Source organism: Helicoverpa zea, chromosome 4, assembly GCF_022581195.2.
Source record: "Helicoverpa zea isolate HzStark_Cry1AcR chromosome 4, ilHelZeax1.1, whole genome shotgun sequence".
Taxonomy (NCBI): Eukaryota; Metazoa; Arthropoda; class Insecta; order Lepidoptera; family Noctuidae; genus Helicoverpa; species Helicoverpa zea.
This window is the reverse complement of record NC_061455.1, coordinates 12,244,890-12,258,103: the sequence shown is the minus strand read 5'-3', so window position 1 is coordinate 12,258,103 and position 13,214 is coordinate 12,244,890. Positions and strand designations below refer to the sequence as shown.

At 40.3% G+C, this 13,214-nt stretch overlaps 1 protein-coding gene across 7 annotated transcripts in view; it reads left to right on the top strand.

The window, feature by feature from the left end:
* The window catches only part of LOC124629528 (CUGBP Elav-like family member 4), a 572,069-nt gene extending 561,998 nt beyond the window's left edge, over positions 1-10,071 (top strand). For all 7 annotated transcript variants that reach the window (XM_047162943.1, XM_047162946.1, XM_047162945.1 and 4 more), the window contains 8 exons: positions 2,238-2,396; positions 3,520-3,634; positions 3,871-4,047; positions 5,058-5,150; positions 6,115-6,192; positions 6,954-7,130; positions 7,400-7,566; positions 7,791-10,071. In XM_047162943.1, coding sequence (XP_047018899.1) covers positions 2,238-2,396; positions 3,520-3,634; positions 3,871-4,047; positions 5,058-5,150; positions 6,115-6,192; positions 6,954-7,130; positions 7,400-7,527 — 927 coding nt within the window. In that variant the 3' untranslated portion in view covers positions 7,528-7,566; positions 7,791-10,071. The remainder of the gene's footprint in view (positions 1-2,237; positions 2,397-3,519; positions 3,635-3,870; positions 4,048-5,057; positions 5,151-6,114; positions 6,193-6,953; positions 7,131-7,399; positions 7,567-7,790) is intronic.
* The last annotated feature ends 3,143 nt before the right edge of the window (positions 10,072-13,214 follow it).

The following is a 13,214-nucleotide window of genomic DNA, read 5'->3' as shown; positions in this document are numbered from 1 at the left end:
ATCCTGCTGAGTTCAACTGTTGCAATCCCGTCAAAGATTTCTGGGAAACGCTTTGAGACCACCAATGTAGTTGAAGATGGGGATTGTAAATGAAAAGAACTATAATTTCTAGATGAAGATTGCCATTTAGGAGTAGTTTTACTTATATTGGATTTGATAATTAACTGAAGAGGTTGTAAATAAGTCTTTAATACCATCGTTTTCATAATAAGTAACTATTTACTTGAGTTTTGTTCGAGTAATTGGTTTGAGGAGGCCAGATAGGCAGTCGCTATATGAAGCACTCTCGCGGATGGTATGTAATGACACGTTACATCCGACTAGACTGGATACCGATCCATACTTACGGAAAAGCCTAAGCTATTGTCTGATGTGATTTCTGGAAGAATCTTGAACTGATTTTGTCTGTTATTCAAGAGTAATGCAGTCGGAGCTTATGATGATTGAAGATATTTCTTTGAATTTATTTTGCTTTGATTTTAAATGTAATAAAGTAGTGAGCATTAGGTACTAATGTTAAAATTTAGAATACTAATTTCTTGATCATGGTGAAGATTCCTTCAAGTATAAAACTTAACTGTCTTTACTTTAAAACAACTTTTTTCTAAAATTAGCTTTATACAACAATATCCTTCTAAAAATGTCTTCGATAATATTCTTGCGTATCATATATACAGCGTGTAGGAGTTTCTCAATGCTCTCACATGGCTTGCGTAATGTCACCACATTTGTTCCCGTCACCTTCTTCGCCCACGCGTCACGCGACTCCGCGCCGACGCCATTTGTCGCCAGAACGAACACTGATTTAAATCACGCAGCCTGTATAGACTGTGTGTGTCATTGTTCTTAATTTGATGTGACATGATTGTCATTTGTTATAATTTATAATCATTGGAAGGGTTTAGTAATGGAGAAGTTGGTAGATAGGTATTCGGTTAAGCAATTGGTTCGTTTTCTTAACTTTACTGAGGCAAGCTTTTTCCTAGTTTCGAATCAAATCAACTTTATTGTTATTCGTTTGTAATATTGATTGAGGCATTTTTAAGTACTTCATGACAAAACTTTTTCAAATATTTATTCATAAAGTACCTAAACATTAATCAAGCGTTACTTAAAGCAAATTTCGCACAACCTTAATACTACCATTAATCTTTTACGTTAATAATAATTTAATGACTTAACCAACTCCATTAAATTACAAACTTGCTTACTCGTAAACGTCGCGCGCTGTTTAGCTAACTATATAATTGCCAAAGTATCTTATCCTACTTTTATATCGCAACAATCATTTTGATAGAATGGTGCTTATAAACACTTACATTTTTATTGTGAAAATAAAATAAAACAAAACAGACTAAAAGCTTTTAAGCACCGCAACGTTTACATAAGCCGGAAATCGAAAATATCAAACAATGGAATCGGACCCAAAATACGAGCGTGATGGAATAATTGAATAGTGAGCGTTATGCGCGGCCACGCTCGCTCTGCTGTGAAATACTTTTACAAACACGCGCCAACAATTAACGCGTACTTAGCTCCGGCCGGGGCGGGCGCGGCCGGCGCAGATACTGCCCGGGGAGGAAGGAAGCCAGTTTTCCGCCTGAGAGCCTCCCGACCAAGTTCGCGGAACGTCTCGGCCGATGCATTTTTGGATGTGAGCCCAAATAACTTGTTGCAACTATGGGGAGGAAACCTGTTGCGCTCGTGCCGGGCCTACCGACTCCCACCCATTTTTGCCTGTACTCCGACTGCAAATACATAATGAATGCGAACGCTGAACGTTTCGCTGGCGGTATTGTGCCGACCGTTTTGTTGTACCCTAGTTTGTGGGATTGCCGTTGTTATAGTCCGGGGAGCACTTTACGCGTCTGCTATTGCAGTTTTAATATTCACGAGGGCTTTGTTGCTGCATTTTTAAAGAGGTCAGCGCCGTATGTGCGTCCCGGCGGCGTCGGGATTAATTTTTCTCTCTGTTAGGGGTATTTTTGGAGACGTAAATTGGTTGATTTAAGCTTTTTAGAGTGCTAATTTATGAGGAATTTATACACCACTCGCTCTTAATCCTTGCGATGAAAACAGCAAAACCGTGTCTGGAATCCCTAAAAAATAGTACCCACACACATTCCATTTAAATACCCATATAAATGTCCCAAAACCGCTCCCACATGGTCCCATACACCTGTCTCCGCACATTAATCTTTGTCCATCTAATAACACACGTGTATGATCTCCCTTAGGGCGCATCATCGAGCCTGGTGGTGAAGTTCGCGGACACTGAGAAGGAGCGGCAGTTACGGCGCATGCAACAGATGGCAGGCAACATGAGCCTGCTCAACCCCTTCGTGTTCAACCAGTTCGGAGCCTACAGCACCTACGCGCAAGTCATCACGGAACAGGTGAGGATAAGACAAAACCTATAACTATTCGCTTCAAAGCGCTATCTCAACTGGTCTCATTTGAAATATTATTTCAGTGTTAGAAAGCCTATTGATCGAAGGTTATACTTGGGCTCCCCTTAATCAGGGTGATCGAATTTGTTCCCACGAGACGCGAAACCTAGTATTTGTTTTGCAATACTAGTGAAAGTCTTGCCACACGAGGTCAGCATTCGTTGACAAAAAGATTATTAATCCACCTGATAAGGTCCACCGCGACCTTGCAAAAAAATAAGCACGAAGAAAATTAAGTTATGGCTTCTCAGTTTTAGCCAGATTTCACAATTCAGATACACCGATACAAAATACATTACCTAAAGATATTCAAAAACAATTTCACCTCAATGTTGGTTCATAAACTGAAAGTTTTAATACCATTGGGTCTGATGAAAATTGATAGGCGTACAGCATGCAATATTGCAACCTCAGTTACAAAACTTTGTACAGGCAACTTCATAAATATCCCACGTTATGTGTCTAGACTTTTTTCAGAAATGCCTTCGTAACATGTTTTATATTGAAGAAAAAGTTCTGCGTTCACCTCAAATAGTTTGAAGACGAAAATGTAATTTCAGAATCAGTTTTCTTTTTTATAACAGCGTACCCCAGTATTTGCAATAATTAGCTTTGTATGTGCCTACACCAATTCAGAAGGGTAATTAAGCTGTAATGTATAAACAATACAACTGTCACCATACCTACCTGTTGAAACATATATTCATGCAAGATTTGCCACACAATACCGTAATATAATTATGTAGTTCACGATTATGTCGACAATATAACAATAATCGCGCGGCGTAGCAACTACTACGCTTCGTAGACAATGTGCTACGCTGCTACGTACATACTACAAAGCGGACATTAACTCGATCCTGTTTAATCTCAATAGCCTTGTAACGCTTCTGTGAAGCTGTATAAATGTAGTTCTAAGAAACCTAGAACTACGTATGTACGCTGATTGTAATATTAAACAATGGTATGGTTACGTATCGTAGCAAGTGCTACGAGGTTTCGTAGCGCTACGGCGTAGTCTAGGATTCTTGTAGTATAATTTAGTGTAATGTTTGTATGTATGTTACAGCAACAAGCCGCGCTGATGGTTGCTGCGACGGCGCAGGGCTACATCAGTCCAATGACGGCGCTCGCCTCGCATGCACTCAACGGCATGGCTAACTCCGTCGTACCGCCCTCCTCGGGTAACTATACCTTATTGATCCTTTTTGATAAGATCTCTAAAAGCCAGTGAGATACAACAAATTAAAAACGATGCTTCCTAATCTGGCTCTTTACTTAATTTCAATTCGCCATTTTGATTGAAGGTTTTCCACTGAGTTTTTCCAAGACATAACCCTGTCTATTTCCAGCCTTACATCATATAAACAATTATAATTTCCTGTAACTTTCGATAACACACTTCTTCCTCGTTTTCCAGATAACTTCTCAGGTCTGGCGATAGGCACGGGCGGGGGACAGCCTCTGAACGGCGCGCTCCCGTCGCTGCCGTCGCCAACCATGCCTGGCTTCAACATGGCCGCTCAGACCGCCAACGGACAGCCGCCGCCGCAGGACGCCGTCTATACTAATGGCATACATCAGACGTTTACTGGACGTAAGTGCAACTTGTACCATAATTTACCTAGTTAATTAATAGTTTATATCATTATATAGTATAAAACAAAGTCGCTTTTTCTGTCTCTATATCCCTGTCCCTTTGTACGCTTAAAGGCTCCAGCAGACCGGATGCGTATGCGTAGACGTGCACGTACCATGAGTTGTAATGTATGGAAATGTATGAGACAGGCCACACCGCTTGCGTAACGTAGACGTGCGCGTCGTCGCTTACGTCTACGCATACGCATCCGGTCTGCTTGAGCCTTAAATCTTCAACGCTACGCAACCGACTTTCATGCGGTTTTTAATAATAGATAGTGATTGAAGAGGAGGATTTATATGTATAATAACATCCATGAATACTGCTATCCCGTGCGAGAAATAACAAAAATAATCTTGGATGTAGTCTACCTATGGTCGGAATAGTTGGCGTTCGTTAGTCGCCTATGCTTAGCAGTTTAGTAGCCTGATATGATGAACAAAAATCTTAGTCAAATACGAGAAGCATGAAAAAAGTCCACCGCTCTAAAATTCCTGGACCAATATAATATCTGAGATTCGTTTCCGCTCCACCCACAGCGGGAGGCGTTATACAATACAGGCCAATAGGAAAGGCAAGATATATAATTGGCTTAATATTCTGCGAATGGGAGCTACGTAGAACCTCTACGTAGCCTTCCTTCCTCCTTCTTGGGTCGCAAAAGAAAATTATATTTCTTTAACTATATCAAACTGCAATAATATTGTAAACAGAAAATATCAATTTTATTTCTGCCTGTATCATTGATTCTCACAAAAACTAGCTGACCGTTTAAAAAAAATCTTTTCGTATTAAAATATAGAATATTAAATTTAATGTGGTCTTCCCTAGACCGGGATGGTTGGCCAGCGCTGGGGGAGTCCTACTTTTACCAGTGGACGCCAATACGCTGACATGATGATGATAATCTAGGCTAACATTTTATCTAAAAGCTAGTTCCCTACTATAACATTAAGGTGTACTTCCAGCGGTACCAGTAACAGCACAAGGCCTGCCGAACGGCGAGGCAGCGGCGTTGCAGCACGCAGCCTATCCCGGCATGCAACCCTTCCCGGGAGTCGGTGAGTGGCGCCCACACACAACGCTTTACACACGCTTCACGCTTGACCAATAGATCACATGATGATATACGTAGTTGTGGAATATTAATGGGTGTAACTGGGAAAATCGTGACCGAAAAGGATGATGTCTGAACACAATCTTTGGGGCTCAAAATGAGTCCAGAAAATTTTCTAAAAATCTGGTTTGAATAAGACCATCTGAAACAAAAATCTATTTTCATGGGGAAAAAGTTAATATTAATAATCATGGTTGGAACTATTGGTCAAGTTAAATAATGTTGGCAATTTGTTGCCAAAAGAAATTACATGTACCGACATACCTACTAATTTTACTACATACAAGAATAAAATATCTGTGACATGGAATGAATTTCTTTCAGCAACAAATAAGCTATTCACAAGTTATGTATAGAATGAGTATTGGGTAATTACTTAAGTCTATGTATTTTGAATGGATGGTACATATTGTTACAATGTCGATGTGCAAGGAGAACGGATGTTTTGTAAAATGTTTATATTATTACCATATATTATATTCACCATAGATAGATCTATTATCTACGAAAATGCCTACAATTTTGTAATTAAAACTATCTTTTTTTGTAGGAATTCGTTGAGTAGATCGATCAATGGCAAGTAAATGATATGAATTTGTTGTCTGTACCCCTATAAGGTACCGTGCGCTGTTGAAATCACGCTACTCGATATTATGGTTATTTAGTACTCAACAGTAGTTTGTGTTCAGTGTTATACGTCTAAATATTATTTTATTGACCACCACAAAATTTTCATGAAAAAAAAAAACTTTTTTTAAGACAAAAATTGGCAATTAAACCGTAATTTATTATATTATCAATGGATATGATTTTAGCTTCATAACTGTTACATAATATTGTTGTTACATGCATGTATGTACGCGACAATAGGTGTTCATTGTGAAAATGTGCAAATTAATGTTCGACAGCTTATCCAGCGGTTTATGGGCAGTTTCCGCAGCCGATCCCCCCGCCGATGTCGACGATTGCGCCCGCGCAACGAGAAGGTAAGTGGAGCCCTGAGGAACAGCCACGATAACCCCGTCCTTCAGCGGATGATATCATACACCGCCATTAACTACTTTCCAGCGATCATTGACTATCAGTTAAACTGAAGAACCTTTGGATTCAGTTTGATTGATTTATGTGTATTTCCATTTGCTATTCATTCAAAAACAGATCTTATTAGCAAAGGCGTAGGGTCTTTTGTATCAAATTAACATTTCTTAGGTTCCTCATTCGTTTTTGGATGGATAGCAACCTTTAATTTCATGTTTGTATGTCCACTTTGTGCATTATCGTGCTAGTCGTTGTTCTTTCAAGTGTACAGTGACACACTGATGGCTTACGATCAGCTCCACTCCAACTCCTAACGCTTTTGTGCTGTACTGTACCTCGTCTGTCGCTGTAAACTTCTGTCATGTGCATCTATATGTGTTGTGCTGTACTTCTGTGTCGATTTTTACACTTGGTTAACAGAGAAAGGTAACTCCTTGCCAAATACGGCAGAATGGGTACGTATCTCTATTTGCCAAGTGTATTTAACTTAATTTTAACTATCTACATCAGCTTAACTAACTTCTTTATCATTTAGAATTCAAAAAATCATTAACATCAACCTTTCATACTATCTTCCTTTCTAAACGAATGCAAAACGTTTTGGAATCAATTGCATTGGTTTCAAAATGTGTCCCTTAGTAAACCTTCCCCTCTTTAACAAAACCCTTTCGTGATGGTGTTCAGAGGCAGATTTGTGAGTTCTTTAAAGATTTTCTTATGTTCCCAGGCTGCTCGATCTCGGGCCCCGAGGGCTGCAACCTGTTCATCTACCACCTGCCCCAGGAGTTCGGAGACGCGGAGCTGATGCAAATGTTCCTGCCCTTCGGCAACGTCATCAGCAGCAAAGTGTTTATCGACCGTGCCACTAATCAGAGCAAATGTTTTGGTTAGTTTGGGTTTTTTTTCATTGGTTGTGTGATCATTTAAATGTAAAAAAATACATGTTGATATTTTCTAGACTCTGTAGTTATTGGGAAAAAGGGATTAATGAAAAAGTATGCTCCCTAATTGAGCTCTACCATGAGCCATGGGCTTCAATGGGTCCTTATAGAAATCCTTTTAAAGAGGCCTTTACTTTAGAAAACACCGTACATACAACTGAGATGACCATAACTGTTCCTATACATGTAACTTACATAACGTTTTTTCTTCCAGGTTTCGTATCGTTCGACAACCCGACGTCGGCGCAGGCGGCGATCCAAGCGATGAACGGCTTCCAGATCGGCATGAAGCGGCTGAAGGTCCAACTGAAGCGGCCCAAGGATGCCAATAGGCCTTACTAACCCTAGACGCCGTCCCTGCGCGCTCATCGCGTGCCCGTGGTACGTACAACACCATGAACATTTAAAATAGGCCTTTTCTTTAAAGACTTGTGTTGATGGGGAGTGTGTTGCGCCACTTCTTCAAAGTGAAGTGGTGAAGGGAAGATGTTTTGGGGGCTTTTGTACTGTCACTAAGAGAAGAGGCCTTTTCAATGTGAGCATTGATTATGGTGTATATGTCTGAGCTTGGTGTTCAGCTACAGTAACGCGAATGTTTTTTGCAGGTGGCGGCCGGGTCGTACGGCAGGCCAGAGGCGCGCCTGTTCGCGTATTATCAACAATTCTATGGAATTTACTACACATTTATTGTATAGCAAATATCATTACCTACATACTTACCTAAAGAATTATGCAAGCCCACTCGGCGAGTATACTAAATTAGTTAAAAGTAATTTATTAAATCAGCGCGTAGGAATGCTTCATTCTTATCATTATCGATTAATCATTAAATTACTCTATTATATTATTATATATACAATTTATTAACTTTGATTAAATTATTATTATTATTATAAAAAATGACACGTTATAAAAATTTTGTCATTCGTAATCATACTTCTACTTCTAAGTACTTAACGTTTAACTGAAACTTTTAACATAAATTTATTATACTAGTTATTTGCTTGAACTAAGCCAAACTGAATTTATTAAGTAAGTTGAAAATGTAAGAAAAAAAATGTATTTTAATGATTGTATATTGCAAGGAGTTGCAGCGCCTCGGCGATGCATGCGCTCGCGCAGTCCGCGCGGCACTGTTGTCTCCCACCGCCGAACTGATCGCATCATATAAGTGCTCGCATGCATCACTATTGGAGTATTTATATAATGTCCTATATTTTGTTACATTTTAATGTGTGTGTGTCTGTAAGCTATGTCGCTGGCTCGTACCACACGACATTCGTTTCGACGCAATCGGCGGGCAATCACAAATTGTAATATAGAAAGAGCACATTGTACACGAAGGCTCCCCACGAGACGACTATGTACTCCGTCTGTTCAACGGCGATTTGTAAAAATATAACTTGTAAGTAGGACCATGTAATATATTCAGTATCGCGTTGTAGACGCGTCGGTCTGTTCATGGTACGGCCAGCACTCACAAACCTACATGTTAGTGACGATGTTGTTGACAAAATTAAATGTTTGTATTTAACGCTGTGTACAAATGAAAGTGCACTTCCAACATAAGACCGAATACTTAGGCCTTCGTTTCGAAAGATCGTGTTATTATGTGTTGTAAATTCCAATATGGGCTGTGATATAAAAAATATAATATCAACATAATGGACTGTACAGGCCGTTCGTCTCTGTATTGCATATGTGTGTACCGCTCCCGCGCCGCCCGCGTGCCGCGCGACTCCCGCCCTACATCCAGTCTGATCTCCATCGCGTTACATTCCAGCCTGCTGGCTTGCAAAACACTGTTATCAACAGGACATTACTTTTCTATACATTGTTCTACAACTATCATAGTAAGCGAGTACCAGTTACCTAACCAATTGATCATGGAAAGGGACATTTTCTGAGATTTTCTAAAAAGAAAAAATCACTATTTATTTTTGTACATACCGCAGGAAATTTCAGAAAATGTCTTTAACATGACAATATTCGCTCGCCAAGCTACTGATTGTTCGTACGCGCCGTCGTACCCAGATGTTATTTAATGGCTAAGCCCTGTAGATAGTACAATTGTCGGCAAGGCGGAGGTCGCGTGTCAGGCGGCGGCTGCTCGCGAAGTCGCGATGTCAATTCTCCAGGAGCGCGCTTCCCCTACTTTATTTCAAGCATTCGTGTGTGTGTCTGTACATTATACATATATAAAAAACTATTCGTGTTAAGGTGTTAAATACAATGACTGTGACTAAATGCGTCCGGGGAGTCAACAGTGAGTGGTGCGCGAACTACCAGAATACAAAACTAGTGTAATTTCTACTGAAAAAAATAGATTCATAATCAAGAAAAGTACCAATATAAATATAAAATAATACTGAGATACCTTAGATATATTGTGTGCGCGCGGCGAGTCGCGCAGTGTGCGTGCACAGCGCCCGCCTCTAGTCAAATATTACACTCACCGCAACACATAGAATTTTATATTTACACAAATAATTATATTATATTGATATAGTATTCTAGTTTTAGGCGTTTATGATTTACAAGTAAGCAGTGTGTTAAGGCGATATTCGTAAAAAAAACAAGTCTATCGTTTTAAGTGTCTCTAGTTCTTTTCTCTTAAATCTTGTCTCACCATTGTGCAATACGTTGTTACGCTTTTTGAAATTGTTTTAGCATCGTTTTTATTTAATGCATTAAGTATTTATTTGTTTCTTGAATATGAATGTTTCTTATGTTACCGTTGTAGATAATTCGTCGACGTGGTCTCGTTTCGTAAACCGACTGCGAGCCGACCTCAAGAAGCGCGTGCGTCGGGTCTAGTTGTAGTGCGCGGTCGCGGCTGCTGCCGGCCGGCGGCCGCGTGTTGTCGGCGCCGCGCCGCGACCGACTTAAGCTTGTGGCACATTATAGCAGCACCGCAACAGCACGGCTGCAGCACGGCGTCGCCTCGAATTAAAACTACGGGTAGCTGCCAGCGCGCCAACCACGCGCTGTCCGCTCGCCGTGGGCGCGCCGGCCGCGCGCCGGCCGCGAGGTGTAAGCTTGCTGTCACCGCAAACTCAATATTATTTTAAGACGATTATGATTGAACACGACGTAATGACGTTGTTCCGCTGCCGACTCGGAGTCGGCGCGCAATTAGCACGCCGTCGGCGCGCTGTACGCATGAGGACCGCTTGCTTGCAGCACGCGGGCGGCGAGTCGAGTTGTGTGGAAGTGGCAAGCACGCTGACTGCTCGCCGTTGGCTTTTTCATATTGGCATTACGAAATATATTATAATATACACGATTTAATGCTCTAAATTGAATGACAACTTAAATGCTGGTGTGGAGCCGTGCTGTTGCGGTGCCGCTATAATGTGCCATAACCTTTAGGTTACAGGTTACACAAATCGATGCCAAACCGGAACACGTATACTTAGTAAATCGATTATCGATAATATCACCTCGTGGGTAATGTAGGCGTAATACGCCCGGGCTCCGCCCGGGACGATTAATAATATTGTGTACTTATATCTTTATACTGATTAAAATTAAAAATTCCCTAAAAATATATTGCGGAAACGCGAACATTTGTAATAGATTAATGAGTCCTCTCAGAATGTATAAAACAATCGCCCATAAAAGTGATTCTAGGATACAGGGTATGCTTTGCAATTATTTAAATGTATCTAAATAATTTGTCACGTAGGCAGATGTTGCCGACTGCCTGCCGTAGAGTGGCGCAGTGCCCGCATCGCTCTCGGGTCCACTAGTCTGTCGCATTTTATACTCTGTGGTACGCACGTACCGAGTCATCTCATCGCTGTCCGCTTGCGTTCCGTTCGGCAGCTCTCGCGTATCCTCTCACTCGTCACGACCACACTCGCGACACATCAAACACTACATTCTTAGTATTACGAAATCGAATTTCTAAAACTATTAACTCCTGACATTTTATAAAATATTTATAAATCGTTCGCATACTCCAATACGTCGCTCGCGCAGACGTGAACATGATCGATGCACTCAAGGACGTTTGAATCGTTGGTATGCGGTATGCGAATCGAAGGCGGCTCGTTGTAAGGCGATATAGTTAGTTAGTCCGTCGGACGGTGCGGGAGTGACGTCACTCGCCAGGGCACAACTCGACTGCCGGCCACCGTCCGGCGCTAGTTAGTACATAAGATGAATGCCAATATTTTAATCAGAAAAAAAAAACAAACCTTAGAATTGGGAATTATTAATCATATTATATCTATTTATATAATAAAATATGGAGAGAGGCGCATAGTGCTTTTATGAATAGTAGGTTCTAGTAATGAAACAAACGATCTAGTCATATCTCCTTTCTGTTATTTATTTTTTCTATCGCTTAGCATAGTTTAGCTTCAAGCACACGTTCGTACTTATTTACGTATTGTCACGTATCTTATTTGTGTACTTAGAGCGTCTATCCGTTACTGTTACGTTCCTGAGGTGTAATAGAACCAGTTGTTCCATAGAGCACTCACTATTACTTACTATGTCTAACTTCCTAACTAACTTCATTAGATCAATATTTTCACATAAACCTACTATGTTATATGAGATGAAAATATACTACTAATTTTAATTTTTTGATAAGTTATCCAGAATACTGTTACGCAGCATCCATTACCTTTAGATTAGTTAAGGTTAATTGAGATAATTTTATCGGTATAGAAAGGTAGAGCACGAGTTATGAATGGTATAACCGTTTGGTTAAGTTAGAGGTTTAAAAAGTTACCTTAGGACAAGTTAAAGGAGTATGATATAGGTAGAGAAGATATAACTCTCATAGTTCTGCTAAAGATAGTAAGTAGTATGTTGACTGTACGTCTGAGTGGAGTACAGTCAGCATGGGACTATATCGCGCCGTCCGTAAACATCTCACTATATGTAACCGATACGACTCACTGAATAGTTTCGCTTCTACCTACTGGATATACTAGTGGTTATCGACTCTGGCCAGACGTCACAGGTTTGTTTCTAAATTATTGAGTCCACCTCGAGCCCTGGAGCCGGCTAGATGTGACTTCTGAACGCATACTGTAGTGTAGACTATTGAACTGAACTGACATCGTAACACTGCTTAGTGCAAACTAGTTGTTCTAGAAAGTTCTCTTGGCAGGCGCCGGCGGCTCGCGGTGGAACGTGTGCATATTAGTTGGACAGTAACTCGATTTGTACATACATATGACGTCATATCTTTAGGAGCTTACTAGCCTTTTGCCCCGGGACCGCCCGGGCGGGTGACAGGGTGTCGCTGTGTTAATGCTAAGTGGAAATCATAATCATTAACCGTTTTTTAGAATGGTTACACGCTACTAAAGTGTAAGGGTGAATTATACAGGCGACTGGACTGAATCAACCATTAACTGTAGATTAAATACAGCCTACGTAAATATCGAGTTTAAGATAGGTTTTAGCCAAATTCTCATTGTATAGTGTTAACTTCTCAAATACTTTCCACTAGTTACAGTCGCCTGATAAAAACCCAAAATGTATAAAAATGGTGAACCAATTAAATACTCGTAAACTATGTCCCTCACATTGTTCTGGATAACTTATATTGGAATAGTTTAAGAGTAAACATGCACGGTTTATGTTCAGGATTGTTCGGGACCTGACACTTGTAAACTACGATTAAGGTCTTAAGCTGTTGATGATTTTATAATTAATTAACCATCGATTGAAAAGTCGATGCCATCCATCATTGTACATTCATAATCTGTGTAATATTATATGAAGAATAAATTATATGCCATTTAATAAAAATATACCTAACACTGTGTAAAAGACCATCTAAATCTTATGTATAAATTAAAGTAGTCTTGTTTCAGCCACTTCAACAAAAATATATGAGAATGCCTCCAGAATATGTGTTTATATTTCCCCGAATGATCCTGGAGACGCCGTCCGTCTGTTTAAATATATATATAGCTTACGAAGGGACACCACACGGTGCCTGTGATATACGCTTGTAATGATCGTCCAATCAACCTACACTATGTATTCTATACGACACTAGA